Here is a 19,332-nt window from a genome sequence, read left to right as displayed (position 1 = left end):
GATTTTTTAGGTTTAAGTAAAAATCTAATTATGTCATTTCAAACCACATCTTGTGTACGTTTGCTGACAATTTTAAGTGTTTCCTGTAAAGAATGATCATATACTATGAAGCCAGTCACCATTGCTAGTATTGTTCAGCATCCAATATCTATTGTTACTTAGGGGCACAAACATAAAGTCACATAACCCCCTCAAAATGACACCTAAAATGTCCTTCAACAGATGTCTTATGGAGATCATGGACGAAGTAGTGAGTGAGGAAGTAGGACGTGTAAGGTCAGGCTGATCCTGCACAATGAATGTCACTCAATGTTGTCAGAAATTTGTAACATGTGACCTATTTTACGTCAACGGAAATGTAGGTCAGTATCTTCCCATTATGCTATTGAGCTTCCGCAGAACAAAGAAAGACTCCCTCTGACCTTTGACTTAGGCTTTTGACAGCACATGAAAAAATGACACACGGTGTAACATGTCAAAGCTGACCCCGAGCTGAAATTCTCTTTCTAAAACATTAATAGATGGCAAGCTAAAAGGTAACAACATAACCATTCATTGTCGCTCCCAATTTGTCTTTTAGAGGGGTAACTTACTCCAGTAAAATTACCACAACTACAGTATTTTACCCAAAAAAATAATACTGCTTGGCTCATGCCTTTTTTGGACTTAGAATAAGTTGCATTCAACCTCAAAACAGTATGATTTATTATATATATTGATAGAGTTAAGGTGTGGAATTTGAATCGAGAAGTGCAGACAGACGACTGTATCTTGGTCCTACAGATCTGAAATACTGTATGTACGACAGCTTAATTGGAACCTTCCCCACACAGGTTATTTATAAGGCACTAGTGTTGTTTGTGCTTCCTAAAGTCTCTACACTAATGTAGCTCCCTCCATTAGGCTGTTGAACAAGAGATGAAAGACATATGGCCCCAAAAGAGAGAAGGAAAAAGCATCAGCAGACCTGGAGGGGGGTGCAAGTAATTGACCTTTGTCTTTCAATAGCCTGCACATATGTTTCACGTCGACTTCTTATAAGAAATAGCATGAAAATACCAGGAGCTTGAGTGGCAATCAGCTCTGCTGCTGCTGCTGCTGCTGCTGCTGCTGCTTGGTCTTCGTCACCAAGGTTATAAAGCTCGTATTAATGCTTTCTCTACATGCTTCCTCTCTCCACTATAATTTGGCTCCTGACAACACAAGAAAGAATTCATTATGAGCTCAAGTTGAAAGGCTGGCATTACAAGTATTAGCATGCTCTTGTCCCCATGCTGTGACTCTTTCAGTCGCCCACTCCTATGTATACGTCATCTGCCCCCCCGCCCCCCCCCCCTCGTTTGGTGCCTAAATGAAGCTAACATCACATGAGGCTGCATGTCCTCCTATATCTTCTGCAACCTTTCAGGTTTGCAAGCTGTTGTGTGAGATAGTGAGATTGTGACATTAACTCGCCCTCATTCACTTGGAATGTGGAAATCTATGTATTTGATTATGTCCTTGCCTCAAACTCTGTCTGGGTCATCCCATGGGGATAAAAAACAAAAAGGAATCCAATGTAAGTCAGTTGATTAGTTACCTCTGCAGCACGTGCAGTTGTGTATTTGCCGCCATTTATCTGTTTGTTTGCCTGTTTGTTGTTTTTAAAATAATAAGTTCTGAACTAATTTGGATGAAATTTTCCAGATTTGTCGGAAATTGAATATGTAAAAATGTATTTTAAAAAATTGATAAAATGTAAAATGCCTAAATGCCTCAGTATTGACTAAAGAAAAAAATATGATATATAACCTAAACACTAAAATGCATTAGGGCGGCACGGCGGTCTAGTGGTTAGCACGCAGACCTCACAGCTAGGAGACCAGGGTTCAATTCCACCCTCGGCCATCTCTGTGTGGAGTTTGCATGTTGTTCTCCCCGTGCATGCGTGGGTTTTCTCCGGGTACTCCAGTTTCCTCGGTTAGGTTAATTGGCGACTCCAAATTGTCCATAGGTATGAATGTGAGTGTGAATGGTTGTTTGTCTATATGTGCCCTGTGATTGGCTGGCGACCAGTCCAGGGTGTACCCCGCCTCTCGCCCAAAGACAGCTGGGAGAGGCTCCAGTACCCCCCAGTGACCCTCGTGACGAAAAGCGGTAGAAAATGAATGAATAAAATGCATCAGTGCTGAATAAAGCAAAATGTTAATATAGTATAACGCTAAAATGCTAAAGCTACTTATCGTTCAGAGACATTTCTTGAGAAAAGGACTGTCCAGTCTCGGATTGGGCATCCTATACATATGGCTGTATGTTAAAAGTGAGAACATTTTAAAAAGAGAAATCGCTGATTATTATGAACTCCCACAAGGTTGGGTTCAGCAGCTATCTGGAAATCCTCCTGAGTACTTGGGAGTGTGACCAACCACAGCAGAGTGGACGTGCCTGGAGCTGGAATAAAGGAATAAATTAAAACAGATCGCTTTCGCGGGAAGTGCGGAATCCAAAGAAATGCAACTGGAATAGGTGCAGATTTTGGAGGATCTAGAAAGCTTTCTCTGCTGGTTATTGCGTGTAGCTGCTCTATAGGAGTCCACAACTCAATACAAAGGGCCAAAAAATTAGCATAATATGTGCCCTTTTAACTATTACCAATGATAGTCCGTATTCAACCACCAAACAGCATGATTTATTCATTAATATATATATATATATATATATATATAATATTTTTTGAACTGTGATAGAGTGAAGTCACGAAAATTGGACCACAAAGTATCCGATGCCATCCTGTTAAGATTTTAAACTTGAGTCTTTTTGAGTGGCATCTGTTTGCAACGTTTTGTGATGCTAGCCTCCTTGCTATCTTCGTCTGTCGCACGTGCTCTGGCCAAAGCTCGGCAGCCTTTGTGGATGCCCTGCCAGACGGAAGCATAGATAGCGCCACAAATAGACCCGTCTTCTGGCTCACAAGGGAGCAGTAGCCCCACTTCTGTGTGCTCTTCTTGCCTCCTATTTCATGTGTGTGTGTGCCTTAGGCCAAAACAAGTTAGCTAAGAACCACAGGGAAATCAAATTTGCGATTATTAGATCATCTTGAAATGATCCAGGGAGAGAGATTTATGAGAGCATCAATGCATATTGTTAGTAAAATAGGTTGGTTTATGGAGCTACCTTTTTTTCCCTGTCACTCAATAAGGGACCATAAAGAGGAAAGATGAGTATGGACTATGATCTTGTGATCCAAAGCAAAACATGGTGGAGGCAGTGCAGCCCCCCCAAAATTTAGTATTTTTCAGTGACCAAGTCAGTGGCACCAAAGTGGCATAAAAACACATCTAGACTTAACTCTATTTCTTATTATACATCAGTAAAAAAAACCTTGGATGTGTTCAGTTGTACAAGTAGCTGATTGCGCTGAGAGTGTGCAGCCACTCTCTGACGTAGAGCTTATAGCTATGTTATCATATAGATACTGGAGTGTTGCAGGAAATATGTGACATAGGTGCTTTCCCAGTCATGCATACTTCCCCATATGTATGCATTGAAACACCGCTCCAAATTTCCAAACACAGCCCGCATTAACAAAAAAAAAAGTGTTTCTTTTGTCACTCATAACAAGCATTCACAAGAGACACACCTCCACAAGCCCGGTGTGTGTGCACCGCTGTGGAAGCCTGAGCCAGTGTTTGCCTGATAGAGAACAGCGTTGATACACACATTTATCACACCCCTATCACTGTGATATGCGTATACCAGTGATTTTTTTTATGGGCCCATGAACAGCACATTGAACAAAAAAATTAAAATAACTGAAAAGCAGAAAGTAACAAGAAAAAAAAAGTGCAGACACATAGGACTCACATTTTGCCCAAACCTGACACCATAAAAAATTATGAAAGACACTTGCTGGCCGTACGGACAATGCCCCATTAGTAATGTAATTACATATGTTATAACTTAGTACACATGTGTACAGAATGTTGTATGCCAGGCTATGTATGATACATTCATATTTATGGACTGTAGTCCCAGAAAGATGTAGGCCTTAAAGTATTGGGTTTATATGTATGAGTGCACACTTGTGTTACTGTGTATGTTGTTTGAGTTTAATAAAAAAAAATGATGTTATTTAAGAAATTTCACAATGTTCCAAAAACATTTTTGTGCCTCAGGAGCACAGGTGCTCCTAGTGAAAAAGCTAAGCGTATGTTATGCTGTCGTTCTATGGCAGACACAAACATTGTTGCTTCTCATGACTCCTCTTGCCCTTGAGTTGGCTGCAACTCCGCATTTGTGTGTTGGTCGTCTTTATCTCCCATGCAGCTCGGTCATTTATCTCATCCACAGTCTGCATTATTATGCATTGAAGAGAATTTTGATATTCATTGCGACTGCTGAACGAGTCGGTCTGTAATTTATATAGCATAGATGGCTCATGTTTTCTCTCATGGCTCCAATACACAAAAAGCGTTAAATATTTCATAGGCTGTGATCCAAGCTGCAGTCTCCAGAGAGCTACCTACCTATGAGCATGGACTGAAGCCTCGGGCAAGGAGCCTTTGAGGGACTCTCGCAGGATTGAATAATCCTGGGACACAAGAGGGGCTTCAAAGCTTTGCAGCATTATTAAAATGGTCTCTCCATCTGCAGACTGCGTGCCCTCAGGACACACCTAGCACATACAGTTGATGCAACAAACGCAGAGATATTGTGGGCGAAAAATCGAACACAAAAATCAACATAAATTAATCCAAAGCATTCTCATCTTAAATCAAAGATTTTTGATGTAGCTTTACCTTAATGTGACTCTTCTGTGTACAAAAATCATTGCAAAGCTGTGTATTTGTTAGATGCTTATCTATCCTAAAATATCTCAGATGAGTAGGCTTGCTGTGATAGTAGTTGAGACATTTACTTTTATGACATCAATTACTTGCAGACTCCTGGATTGATTTGGCAGAGTCCTTTGTAAGCAAAGGGAAATATGGTACACACATGGCCCTCGGTGAGGCAGTCTGGGACTTCTCTCTGCCTTCCAACAAGATGCTTATGATAGTAGTAAATAAATGCAAATCCAAGAAAGACAACTAAAATGCTGGAGCATTCAGAGGAAACACAAAAAACACTGCAGAAAATACGGAGCTGCCGTAACCTGCTCGCACATGAGACCTCTGCTTCAAATCCAGTGTATATTCAGATGATTTGATATCGTGCTTAAAAGAAATATCGATATTTTAAAAACATTGAGATCGATATATCGCTCTATTTACTACCATACATTTCTGTCTCATTTCAGTGAGTGCCATCTAAAAGGTCAAATCAGAGAAAATGTTCTTTACAAAGTGGCCCTTCTCCTTTGTAACTCCCTGATGTTGGCTGTTTTTATTTTATTTTCATCTTTAGAATATGCCACGGGCCAATAAAAAAATATATATATTAAAAAAAATAGCTGTGGGCTGCAAATCGCTCCTGGGCTGGACTATGCACACTTTAAATACTTTAAATAATTAGTTTCATTTCCATCCCGTCTACATGTAGCCTCTCATTATAAAGAACATAAAGCCCATATTTGCTGTCTAGACGTCATGGTGTGTGCTGGTAGGGAGTTTCGGGTTATGGCTGACCACAAACTCTAATGCCACTAAGCCTGAAGTCGTAGTAAAACAGTGGTAAGTGATTAGCTGCAGAAGCTAAATTGTTCCGCGTCTGGTTCCACTCAATGTTGAATGACATGGAGGTCAACAGGGACTCTCCCTAAGTCCACCTCTGGATGAGCAACACAGACACATGCACATAAACACAACACAGAGTGCTCTTAAAAAACAACAAATAAATAAATTAAAAGCACTCCTCCCTTTTTTCTTCCTCCCCTACACTGACATTCGCCCATGCCCCTCCTTCTCCTCCTCCTCCTCCTCCTCTCCCCCCCTCCAAGGCTGAGTAATCAGTGATACTGGAAATACCTCCCATGGCTGACCTTATAAGGGTGTCAGGAAACTGCTGATTTTAGGCTTCAGGCTGGAACCGCAGCCCTCCCACCCTCCTCCTTCCCCTTTTCACTGCTATTATTCAGCACCCTCCTCCCCCCCTCCCTCTATCACCACCAGCATCCTGTCTTTTTATCAGCTCACGTTTCACTGTGCAGGCCTTGTGCCATCAGCGTCACACGGCCCTCAGACCTCGTGAATCCTCAGCATAATGCTTTGGCTTTGACTGCTCCCCGAGTGGCACCATGCCCGGTTTCTCCACCTAAATGTTTTGCCCAGCATGTGTAAATCATGACGGCATGAATTCTCTGGCTGACAGCTTTATGAAAGAGCTGGTTCACTTTTTCCGTAATTAAAATTGTACTATATGCGCTATTAGTGCAGCCGCGTAAGTTCACAACAGGCTCAAACTTTTGACAAACATTTTTTAATTTGGCCTGTGAAACTGGATTTTTCGGCGAAAATTTGCTTCGTATTTTACTTTTCACTATAATTAATATTTGTTATGGTTATGTTTGGTTATGGTCCTGTTCCAGTTAGGTAAAGCTGTTTTCTTTACAATTAAGCATTACAAACACAAGACACAAAAAAACGCTACTGCTTCCGATTGTGATAATTCTAATTGAAATGTGTCCCAACAACACGCCCCCACTTCCTTCTTTACATTGACAGGAGCTGGAGCCTATCCCAGCTGTCTTCGGGCGAGAGGCGGGGTACACCCTGGACTGGTCGCCAGCCAATCACAGGGCACATATAGACAAACAACCATTCACACTCACATTCATAACGATAGATAATTAACCTAGCATGCATGTTTTTGGAATGCACATGGGAGAACATACAAAACTCCACACAGAGATGCCGGAGGGGGGAATCAAACCCGGATCTCCTAGCTGTGTGGCCTGTGCACTAACCACTGGCGTACTGTTAGTCGCATTTATTTTAGCTAAATTATCTGAAAACATTTGTGGCATTAAAAAAAAAACTCTCTATGGAAGAACGACAGTGACAAGCACCTTCAAGCTCACATACACCCCCGCCCCTGAGGATGAAGCGAGTACCGCAAGTGCCTCTGTATGCCATGATTGTGTATTTCATTGTCCAATGAGCAAGAAAAATGATGATCCAATTCCGATGGGCTTGCACACTAAGCCAAGAAGTTTTTGACTGAAAAAATGTTTAAATTGATTGGAATCATGCAGAAAATACTTTTCTAATACAGTTAATTGGGCAAATATTTACATTTACATATTTTATGTTATCAGTATTTGTTTATTTTTCATCAGGAGTAAGCTTCACCTGCCTCCCTTGATTGCACGGTACTGTGCAGCGCCCCCTAGAGTGTGGCCCATATACCCCTCCACCGATGCAGACACGCCATTGGGTACACCGGTACAATCTATTGAGATCCAATCCAAAATGAAGTGGCATACTTTCCATATCTTTTGAACCAAATGCATAAAATCCTCCACCATTAGCACATCCTCATCTCTCATTTCACCCCCTCCCATGATGCCGGTCGGCAGAAGCAGAGCAGCTAATTAAAATGATTAGAGGGAGAGTTTGCTGTATTTTAAATGAAATTTGTTAGTCTAATAGAGCAGGGGTAACCGATTCAATCAGCTCGCTCACAATTATCCTTTCTGTGCTGAATTACGGTGTTGTTCATTCAGTCGATGAGCTGCACAGGCGAAGAGTTGAAGAGTTTTTATCTTATTGAGGGATAAACCTGTAACAACACCTGAAACCGAAGCCCACTGTTTGTGCTTTGGGGTTGTTCAGATGAAGCAACCTATGTCTATGCCGAGGGCAAAATGTTTAAAAAGCCCTTCTATTTGGTCGTCAGCGTGCTATTTCCTGGTTGATGGATGAGGTGTAACCATTCATGCCATCCTCTGTTTTTAGTCTTTAAATTGAAACTATAACAGTGGTTTCAAAACCAAATTCAAATGCGACTTCAGCCTCCAAAATCCAAAGCGGTGTAAAAGAAACACCATTTTTACAGTACATGCATTTTGTATCAACAGTCCCTTTCATTCTAAATGAGTCTTTTGGTTCAAAAGCTCGACATGACTCATAGCAGATTGTCCTCTCAAAGGAGCTGAATGGCAGTTTTGCTGCTCTGGAGACAGTTCTTTCGCCCTCTTAAGCATTTCACACCCTTCGATGGTCACATTTGTGTGATCTTGGCAGATTTATCACAGCCACCTGTCGGCAGCGGGTGACTAAGTGAAATGTGCTTTGATTTGCCTTTAAAGACAAGTTTGTTTTCTCCATATTTCAGAAAGGATTCTTTAATACACACATCCTTCTTTAACCATAACTTGCCGTAGGATGTTTGGAGACGGTTAATTATTCTTCTGAATGCTAATCAGTGGTGTGTTTGTAGGGACGACACACTGTCCTCTTTCACACTTTTCTGCTTGTCTATTCATGACTCATGACAATTCTAATTCACACATAAAAAATTGTTGTTGTACTCACAGTGTGGCCTTGTTTCACAGATTAATTCAATAATATTCAACATAGTAGCCCCTCTCTTTGGAGAAACAATTTAGTGTGTGTCCAATTCTGAGTGGATTGCATACATGCATACATATGATAAGAGACCATGTCAGTGAGCGTATACTGTGTGTTGTGCAACAGTGTGGGTGACGTGAGGTGAGGTGCCTGTCTCTTTAAGGATGTACATGTGCAACAAGTCTTTCCAGACTAGTCTTCTTCTTTTGAAATAGCTGTAAAAAAAAACAAAAAAAAGGGAGCCCCAAGCGGAAACGAGTACTGCAGAAATACTTTGATGCAGTCATGTTGCTACACGTCAAACACTTGGATGTCTTGTTGTATTGCTGGACTCGCCTCCACCTGGAACTCACAACCCCGTGAGGTTTTCTTCACTCTTTTAGACTACTTTTACCAATGGACTACCCAGTTCCCAATTCCATATTATCATTTCCTTTTGTATATTTTTATTTGAATATACACTTGTGTTTTTAATTTGGACTAAATAATTCAAATGAATGATTATCAACACATCGATACAGGAGAGAGACAAAAACTGTGACCTCCATGTGCTCTTTTGGCTCTCGTATTTCTGTCTGAAACATTTATTTTAGGACTATAGCGGCATAATGGCTGTAACTATAACTGCTGATTGACTATAATTAAGAACACAAGTGCACTTAAGATTTCCTTTCATGGGTTTGTGGAATTAATTATTGGGATTAGTAGCTCGATTATATCAAAATGTTCTAACATTCTCAGTTTTTATTGATCCTGGCATGTATTAGTGGTTTTGACAATCTCACAAAAGTGAGTAAAACACTCACATTCCAACAACCGTTTTATTTTATCTTCTCAAGGGACAATAATGTCAAAGCGAAACTTGAAGTAGTCATAGTAGGTATAGGTGTATTAGCCACTGAAAAGAAGTAAACACACATCTAATGTCTAAATAGCTGGTGACAAGTGAGTACATTGTACAGTGAACATGTCCAAAAGGTCATTATTTGGTTTGAGCACCATTGATAGCTAGGATTGCCTTAATGCTCTTGGGCATGGAATTCACTAGAGCTGCATATGGTTTTTATCTTGTTAGATGATTGTGCAGTTGTATTTAGTGGAGTGTCTATGAGTGCATACAGTGTGGAAAATAAGGTAGAAAAACACCTAATATGAAAACAAACCCAATTATAAAACACCAAAATCCTGTTCTCCTCTCAGGAGAACAGCAGAAGTTTCTGCAAGGTTCTCCTAAGCGGCACCTTCTCCTCAGGCTTGCTGTCTGGTATCATGCCTGCACTCCTCTCGGCACGCAGCCGTATGTTAGGCCTTTTCTCTTGCACGGCCCTCAGCCCCTCTGGTGTGATGTTCCTGCAGAAGTCCACCCTGACCTCCTCCAAACTGGCCCCGTGAGCCACCACCCCATCCAAGATCCCATCCGTGATGCGGACGCAGTTTTCCAGTTGGAGGTGCCGCAGCTTCCTGCAGCTCTGCAGCATTGAGATGACATCCTGATCGGTGATGTGACCGCAGCCAGCCAGCTTTAAGAAGAGAAGGTTAGGGCACCTGCAGCAGACACACAAACACAGTAATGACAATTACTGCTCTGAGTCATCTTTCATACACCACAAGCAGGAAGGGATTAGTTTGTTCAAAGAGAGACTAGGCTTAAGTAAGCAGTTCTGCTTGGCGTGTGTGTGTGTATTTATCCCCCAAAACGACGAGACAATAGAGAAGAGGTTATACAATAGCTGGAGAAAGCAGAGCTCAGAAAAGTAGCAATATGATCTCCTTGGCAATAAAGCAGCCTGCCTTTGCTATGCACTACCTCCCTGTGGGAATATGCGTTTCATCTAAAAGGCTTCCACAAATAAAGGGCACATGGTGCTTGTGGACAGCACAATAACAGGACGTTTGATGAATTACAACTTGGCAAGTGATTATTTTATTTCGAAACATATTTGCCACTCGTCATGCTGGCAGTGCAGCGCTGACAAGAGGCATGCTGGTGGCAGAGGCATGTCGTTCATGTTCGCTAATGCAGCTTACATAAAGACTTACATAATCTTACTGCTTTGCCACATGTGAGCCAAACATATTCCAGTTGACTGTGTGTGTGTGTGTGTGTGTGTGTGTGTGTGTGTGTGGTGGGTGCTGCCCCAGTAACCTCTGCGCATGCCATAGCAGCGCATCCACGTGCCCCGCCAACATGCATATTGAGTATGTTCATTTTCTTTTTCTTGAAATAAATCACCAAAAAAGCCAATGAAGGGAGATTCCCCCTGCTGTCTGTTACATGAGGGAAGGGATAAAAAGTTACATAATCCTTGCACGGTCCTCATGACAACTCCACTTTATGCAGATATTCTTGTACTTTATTCCTCCTCGTCATTAAAGTGTCAGAATTACACAAGAAACTGGACACTTTTGAACTTTATTTTATTTTACATTCTAATACAACAGTTCAATTCCACCCTCGGGCATCTCTGTGTGGAGTTTTCTCCGGGTACTCCGGTTTCCTCCCACATTCCAAAAACATGCTAGGTTAATTGGCAAATTCAAATTGTCCATAGGTATGAATGTGAGTGTGAATGGTTGTTTGTCTATATGTGCCCTGTGATTGGCTGGCGACCAGTCCAGAGTGTACCCCGCCTCTCGCCCAAAGACAGCTGGGATAGGCTCCAGCACCCCCCCCCCCCCCCGCGACCCTCGTGAGGACAAGCGGTAGAAAATGAATGAATGAATGAATCTAATACAAAGAGGTGACTTTTACACTTTTACAGATTACTTTTACAAATAAGACAAAATAAATCCATGTGCACTGTGAAAATTATACATGTAAAATAGTGTGCATGTGTCAAATATATAGTCTAGTCCCCCGGCCAAAGTTGTTAAGTCAATGTGGCCTGCGAGTCAAAAAGTTTGCCCACCCCTGTTATACAAGATGGTCCTAGTAGCTGAGGTAAAGGATAAGAATGTGCTTTATTGGGTTTTTTTTGGCCGCAGAAGATATTGACTGAGGGATGGAAGTGTAACTGCCTCACAATTTTGTCAGCTGAACTTTTGGCTAGCAGGAAGTATGACTTAAAAACTAAAAACACCTCTTCCGTCATTCCGTCCAGTCACCTGTTGGGGAACACATTGCCGTCTTAATGAAATACATAAACAGACCATGGAATGGGGCTACAATATGCAGACATTTAGTTATTGGCAAAATAACTTTGACTTTTTCAGTCGATCCCGAAAATATTCATTCATTCATTCATTTTCTACCGCTTATCCTCACGAGGATCGCGGGGGTGCTGGAGCCTATCCCAACTGTCTTCAGGCAAGAGGCGGGTACACCCTGGACTGGTTGCCAGCCAATCACAGGGCACATACAGACAAACAACCATTCACACTCACATTCATACCTATGGATAATTTGGAGTCACCAATTAACCTAGCATGTTTTTGGAATGTGGGAGGAAACCGGAGTACCCGGAGAAAACCCAGGCATGGGGAGAACATGCAAACTCCACACAGAGATGACCGAGGGTGGAATCAAACTCAGGTCTCCTAGCTGTGTGGCCTGTGCGCTAACCACTAGACCCCCCCCCCCCCCCCCCCCGGAAATATTAAGAATTATTATCGCCAACTTGGTGATTTTGTTGCTTTATCTGGCAACATTCCAACCCCCCTTGACGATATATTTTCTCAAAAGCAACTAGTGACAAATCTAGCGACTTTTTCTGGGGTTGTTAGGGAGTTTTTTAGTATTTGGGGACTCGAAAGTGAAAGCATGCATTTTGTGTTCTCACTGAAACAGTGGGTGCTGTTGACAGATCCGCCCTGCCCCGCCCAAAGACAGCCACAAGCCAACTGGAACCAGTCAGCTTGCAAGCCGCAATGCTGCGTCTATTGCTACTCTTTATTAGCAAAATGAATTGGATTAGCTTATAATTGTTCAGGTAAATGCAAGTACTTGATAAGCCTATTATATTGCTATGTTCTCAGATGCTCCAGTTCTAAGGTGAGTCATGTTAACAGATTAAACCTAGCATAATCTGTTATTCGCTGTTTAATTGTGCTAATTTTAAAAGGTTCTCAATTGCCTATGTGTGATGGGAGAACTTTGAGAAGCGCTTGCCGGGCTAAAATATTCTAACATTCTAAACGTAGTTAAGGTGTTCATACTCAATTGTTTTGACGGGGTTATGTTTTTTCCTGCAGTATTTGACAACATCATATTCAATGATGTCATATAGCGACTTCTTGGACAGCCAAGAGCTACTTTTCTAACTAGTGATTATCACATCAGTTATTATACCCACTTGGACACTGACCAACAAGCACACATTTTGATCCCCAAACATGCCCATATGACGCATTGGTCTCCAGGCACGCACCCCGCCAGCCCCAAACATCCAGTCCCCGATACCCTGAGGTGCTAGCACACGTCATACACTCTCAAGCATTGCAAAACCTTCAGCTGCGGCAATGCGGATCGTTAAGGCAGACTGTTGTAACGCATCAACCAGGTCAATGCTCCACCCCCCCCACCCCCCTCTCCTCCCAACCACTATTGCTCACCCACGATGGGAAGCCATCAAGCCAAATTGCTGTCGGTTTGCTTACAGAGATGACGCCACACGCCAATTCCTGACGAAGAGACACAAAAACAGGGATGCCCAAAGTGCGATCCAGGGGCCATCCACAGCCCGTGTCTCATTTGTTATTGGCCAAAGCACATTGTGGATGCAACATTAAACCAATGAAAACAGCCCCCCAACCAGTCTGTTTTCTGAAACATTTTAAAAAAATGTAAACATTTAAATAAACACAATGAAGTGAATCCATTTTTCATTCACTTCAGTCACACACTGGTGGTGATAATTACATCTGTAGCCACAGCTGCGCGAGGGGAAACTGACGGCTTTACGGCGTCTCCGGCCAAATGTGGCCCGCAGGACACTAGTTTGAGGCCCCCGCCTTGATATGAAAGTTTAATGTCAGTGCGGCCCGCGCAAGTTTGATATGGATGCTGTATGGTATCATGTACCCAGAAAAAAATTATTACGTTTGATTAATGTTCATGTTAAAGGTTAAATAACTGTTAATAGTTATCCTCCCTATCAGTGTGGAAGTGGTAAGGTTTTGGCTATTTAAGTTAAAAGGAAATAACTTGAACGCTACCGTTTAGGTCGCTAGCTCTCTAGTTTGCGAGTTAGCATGTGTCTCAAGACCCTGCAGTTGAGCAATATGTTGTAAATAAAGAGAGTATAAATGTGACTATAGTCGTGTTTTGTCATGTCTACAGGGCTCTAACAATGCTTGGTTAATTTTAATTTGAAAAAAATAATTTGTCTACCCACCAACTATATGTGGTTTCTTAAGTTTTTATTATTTTCTGTTTTATTATTATTATATTTATTTATTTATTACTGATAGATTTTCTTTATTCTTGATTTGTTTATTTATTTTTCATCTTATTTTGTGTAGAAAAATAAAAAGTAAGATATTTGAGAACAGTGGAATGTTTTATCAGAGCTTTTCTTGTAGAAAATCGAAACCAAGAGTTAATTTTTCTGTTTTTAATAAATGCGTTTTTTTTGGGGGGGAAAACCTGATGCGGTCCAGTCTCGCCCAGACCCTAGCTCCAGTGGCCCCCAAGTAAATTGAGTTTGAGACCCCTGCTTTAGGGTCAGCATGTTTGTTCCAAGCAAGGGGTATCAAACTCTTGCAAACTCTATGGATCGAACTGTACATTACCCCTGACCCACATGGATTTTTTTACATAGGAGTGGGAGGAAAATGTATATTTTCTGTTTGTTTCAGTTTGTTTCTGTTTGTTGATCAACCACCCCTCCGTGCAAGCAAATACTACAGTATTTTATATCAACACAAAAGCATCACAATCCGCACGATGTATAACTCGGAAAAAAATTCTGGAATGATTCCTATCTGTCAGCTTGCGATGGATATCTCAAACGAAAAGAAAAACATACCTAACAGGGTGTGAAACAAGAATGCTGGAGAAACTGAGGTGAGAGGTCGTATAAGCACATGTTCAGACCGCTGCTATGTTCACACACTCAGAATTTTAAAAGTTATCCGAGGAAAGGTGGCTAGGTTAGCTCAAAGGTCAGAGGTCACATCCATGTGCTTTAGGCAATCATCCTCCCAATGTCTACTTTTCCGTAAACATTGACAACTAAAAGCGATTTCTGTTAGAAATAAGTGAGAGAATGTTTGATCATCTCCTTTATATTTTTTGCACTGCATGATGGGCTACAATGTTGCCTTTTTTTCATCAAGAAGATGTGTTCAGGATCTCATGAATCAAAGAATAATTACACATTGGTAGTGTGGTGTGAGACATGTCTCTAAAGAGGCCACATCTGAGCATTCCACTGCAAACTAGCAATTATCTTGCTAATGACCTGTTTGGGTTGCCAGCGTTTATTTTATCTAGTCAAATTATGCAGAAGACTCCAAAATAATCTACACTTCACATTTTAGCGTGCAGGTGTTTGTTTACATGCTAGGCTGCATGCAATATGCTAAAAACATTTAATATTCTTTGTGTGCATGCGTCTGCTGAAATACGCACTTTGTAAGCATGAGTCTTAACCGGACAAGGAGTGCTTGTGTTCACGCCGGTTGCTAGGAGAAAGCCTCCATTTATCTCACTGTGGAATTAAAATACACAATTTGCAAAGATTTATACACCATCCACCTCATACTATGTGACATGTGTTGATACTTTTGATGCTGTGGCCTCATGTTCATCAAAGGCAATGCAGTCATCATCGCGCTGGAAAGCATGCTATAAAGAGTAAAGTAATAGACATGCAATGTTTTATAGCTTTTTCCATAAAAAGGCATGAGACAGACTTGGAGAAGTCTCATCCGGGGACGAGGCAGGCAGGCAAGGACAGATGCACATGTTCATTCCTCTGGCAACAACAAAGAGCCAATTGTAGGCTCCACCTGCCTGCACAGACTGGGGCGGGGCTAGGGCCAAATCGCTCTTAAAACACCCCTCCCAAGGCCGTCTGCACCCCAGCCCTCCCACTTTGTCATGTGCAGTAGCTTTCCTCTAGCCTGGACAATTTGGGGAGGGTTTATCAGTATGCCATGAGTGAGAGGCTCAAAGGCGTCAAAATAGAAGAGCCAGACAAAGTAGGCGGTTCCAGTTGGGACTGGTTTTGCAGCTCATGTGCAGGGTCTCAAATTTCAACAGGAAACCCACACAGGGTCATTCATGCTCACTCTCTTGTCGTTTGTCTTGCAGCTGCGGCGTCCTAGCACATCACCTCTATGTGGCCGCCTGGAGGATACATGCATGCACAGACCTCATTACGCCTCTGCAGGGTCTGACAGGTTGTGCTTTCTCACTTTGAGAGGATGTGCTTTTTTTTCAGTGACCAGTCAAATGTAGCAACTGCCACGTTATTCGGTAAAAGGTAATTACATGTCTTGGCGCTGTTATTTTAACAGAACCGGCCTCATGTCTTTCACAAATGTCCCTTTTTTTCCTAATGCTGCACAAGCTCACAAGCTGCCACTAATGATTTTGTTCCCTGTCACAAGCAGCTAAAATTACACCGACAAGACATCCCGTCCTTGCACATAAGCCTGATAATCATCTTCAGTCGAACCAAAGTAATGTTTTATTTATTCAGCCAAGCACATTATTCAGCCAAGTGGTGACAAACAGTTTTAGGAAGAGACAAAGAATCAAGTTGTGTGCGCTATGCATTAATGGAGGGCGTGTACCACATTTTTAAAAATCGGTTGTTAATTATGATAATTAACTTATTGTTCAGGTTTCAGGCACTTACTCTCAATAGGAACAACAAAAGCCCAAACTGTCGACCCAGCATTCGGTGTAGCTCTTAAAGGAGAACTTCACTTTTGGTGGAATTTTGCCCATCATTCACAATCCTTGTGTGAAACATGAACACATATTTCTTTCACTTTTCTGTGCATTCTAGTACAAGAAAATGAGTTAATATGAGCTAGCTAACAATGGATGTCTTGGAAAGTGCGTATTTTAAGTGCGCAAAATGCCACCAATGTCCTATTTACATAACAAACTTCTATATTAACCAAACTACAGCGATAATGTTATTGTAGAAGCTAACACAAAACTATATTTATCTAGCCGACTAACACGATGCCTCGCTAGCGGTTTGTGTCAGTGTCACTCACAGACAGAAGCTTGGAAAACTAGCTTTCAATTTCGTTATGAAGACACAACAAGATACTCGTTTGCTGTCTGTGTTTTTTACCTGAAGACTGGAGCACACGTCTTGTGCTGGAAGACACAACCATCCCAAGGAGAGCGGACATTTTAAGTGTTGTCGCTGTATCTATACTGTTATTGACGACAATATAGTAAGGTGAATGCTCGATGTGAAATTTGTGCGCAATAATAGAAGTTTTGGTTATGTTTAAATCATCAAAATACGGCAAGATACTGTAAGGATTACATGTTATCATCAAAGTACTTGTTCTTGCATCATCACAGCATGTATATCTAACAATAAAATGCTGTTACAGTCTTTTTGGGGGGGGCTTCGTAGTTGAAATAGGCGTTTCTCAATGATGTGCATTGTTAGCTAGCTCATTAACTTGTTTTCTGGCGTTTTAATGCACAGAAAAAAGAAAGAAGTTTCACATGGGGATTGTGATTGATGGGCAAAATTCCAAAAAAAGGGCAGCTCCCCTTTAAGAATAAAAAAGGTGGACAGGATGTCTCCTTTTGCAGGGATGCTACCACAGAATTGTTTTTTGCTTCAATCAATCACACTACATACTGCAGTGGTGTACAGTCATCTTCTCTGATGGCCTAATGAATTAGCCACACTGACCTACATTTACAAATTAAATTCTAGCATTTGTTCCATCAAATTGTAATAAATTATTCCCAACGGTCTATTATCTTTAGGTCCTATTGCTCGTCTTTTGGCTTCCAGTACATGTATGCATATGGAGGATATTTTTGTCCAATTACATGGTAACTTAAAGGTGTTGCCATGTCAACGTAATCTGCCCCTACATAAACGAACATGTGCTTTCATTGCCTATCTTGTTTAGCTACATTAGAGGGTCAAAATCTTAGAAACAGCTCTCATTATGATCAGTGCTGCAAACGCAATAATAAACTGTGACAGTGTATTAAAATGAAGCATTATTATCGCTTTAAAGGCAATTCTGGACTAGGATCTCACAGTGTCCCGGTGTACCTAATGAAGTGGCCTTTTCCCTGCAAACTTACTGCAGGCCACATTTTGGCATCTCAGTTCTCCTCCTTTCAGATGTGTTGCTTGAACACGTTTGTCCATATTCTGTGGTGAAATGAATGTTGAACGACACACAAGCACTCACATGCTGCAGACACGAGCCAGGAAGGTGCTGACCAGTCCCTCATGTTTGCTACAGATGTCTCTCTGAAAAGAGCTCTTCAACCAGTCCTCAATGTTGCACACCTTCAGGACTCTGCTGGAGTACCAGCAGACAGACAGGTAACGCAAAGAAGGTCCCAGCACAAAGTTGTCCCTCCTCAGCTGAGAGGGCGAGCTGAAGTGGAGCAGATTCCAGAGGCGAGGATCCAGGAAGACATCCCGCAGCTGCTCGCAGGTAAGAGACAAACTCCTTCGGCTGTCCTTGTCCAGGAAGGAGAAAAGGTGCAGGAGACACTCGCGGTTGAGCTGGCTGAGATGCATGGCTTGTCGTCCTGAGACTGATAGAGAGGCCTTGTCCCTGGTGCGCAGACAGGCCTGATGGTAGGCAGCAACAATGAGCCTGCAGCTTGTATTGTGTGGCCTAGATACATGATGCCTCCTCAGGCACATGCTGGAGGCCTGCACATATAAGGCTGTGGAGTGGAGGCTATTTTGGGAAGACAACTGCCAGTGCAATCAAAGAGGGAAGTGTTTGAGCCACACGCTCCCTTTCCATCTGTCATTGCTCTCAACAGGCGGCCAACAGCCCACTGGGGTGAGGCAGATGTTTACACTATCCTGGCCTAGTTATCTGGTACACCACATGCACCGATACCTCTCCGCAATGTCACACTGTACAATAACACTTTTACTTTTGAAACCTTTCACCTCCTCTTCAATAATGTTTTGGTTTCTAACAATGCGGAATGATGTTGCTGTTAGTTTCATAAATTTTCAATGAGTACAATGGATGGTTCATTAAGTATTTACTTGGTCAATATGATCCGCCCCCATATAGGCATTAAAAGGTGATGTTGGGATATCAACACCAACTTCACAAAACTGCAACAATGCTACACAATGTACTGTAGTTAATACTGTACTACACTCCAGTTTACAAGCAGTGTAATAACAGGGCTCCCAAAAAACTTGACCACCTCCATTACAATTGCAAGTGGGCTTAACATTACACCCACCAGTCTTACTCGCTGTGTCTTTTTAAGGAAATAACTAAAATAAAAAAAAACATCACACAGCTACATAATGGGTAGATAACAATAGACAAGACACTGCCAAGGAATATTTTAAAAAATAACCATCAATTATGTGAGCTCGAAACGTGTAATTTAGCAGCTACAGTATTTACAACAGTGCAGCAAAGCACGCTGGGAAACAGGAAGCGCTGTTGTAAAAAAAACATTAACCTTCAACACCGCCGCCATATTGGATGTGGCAAGGCTCCAAGAAAATGTACTTAATTTCATTATTCTGTATTTGATCTTGCGGAACGGTGGCCTAGTGGTTAGCGCGCAGACCTCACAGCTAGGAAACCAGGTTTCAATTCTACCTTCGGCCATCTCTGTGTGGAGTTTGCATGTTCTCCCCGTGCATGCGTGGGTTTTCTCCGGGTACTCCGGTTTCCTCCCACATTC

General features: G+C 41.9%; 1 protein-coding gene across 1 annotated transcript; it reads right to left on the bottom strand.

Annotated features, from left to right (window-relative positions):
* Positions 1–9,313: 9,313 nt before the first annotated feature.
* Positions 9,314–18,512, bottom strand: fbxl22 (F-box and leucine-rich repeat protein 22). Its single transcript, XM_058075071.2, has 2 exons — positions 17,844–18,512; positions 9,314–10,034 (listed from the first exon to the last, which is right to left on the bottom strand). The coding sequence occupies exons 1-2, from the start codon at positions 18,308–18,310 to the stop codon at positions 9,686–9,688; spliced, it is 816 nt and encodes a 271-aa protein (XP_057931054.2). The 5' UTR covers positions 18,311–18,512; the 3' UTR covers positions 9,314–9,685.
* Between the last annotated feature and the right edge of the window lie 820 nt (positions 18,513–19,332).

The sequence above is a fragment of the Doryrhamphus excisus genome, linkage group LG1 (assembly GCF_037039965.1).
Source record: "Doryrhamphus excisus strain RoL-2023G ecotype Guam linkage group LG1, RoL_Dexc_Guam_v1.1, whole genome shotgun sequence".
NCBI classification, from domain to species: domain Eukaryota; kingdom Metazoa; phylum Chordata; class Actinopteri; order Syngnathiformes; family Syngnathidae; genus Doryrhamphus; species Doryrhamphus excisus.
This window is presented reverse-complemented; position numbering and strand designations above follow the sequence as displayed.

Excerpts from the sequence above, each read along its gene's own strand:
- fbxl22 (XM_058075071.2), bottom strand. The coding sequence starts at position 18,310 with ATGTGCCTGAGGAGGCATCATGTATCTAGGCCACACAATACAAGCTGC. Across the intron at positions 10,035-17,843 it reads CTGGCTCGTGTCTGCAGCAT|GTGCCCTAACCTTCTCTTCT; the intron begins GTGAGTGCTTGT and ends TGTCTGCTGCAG.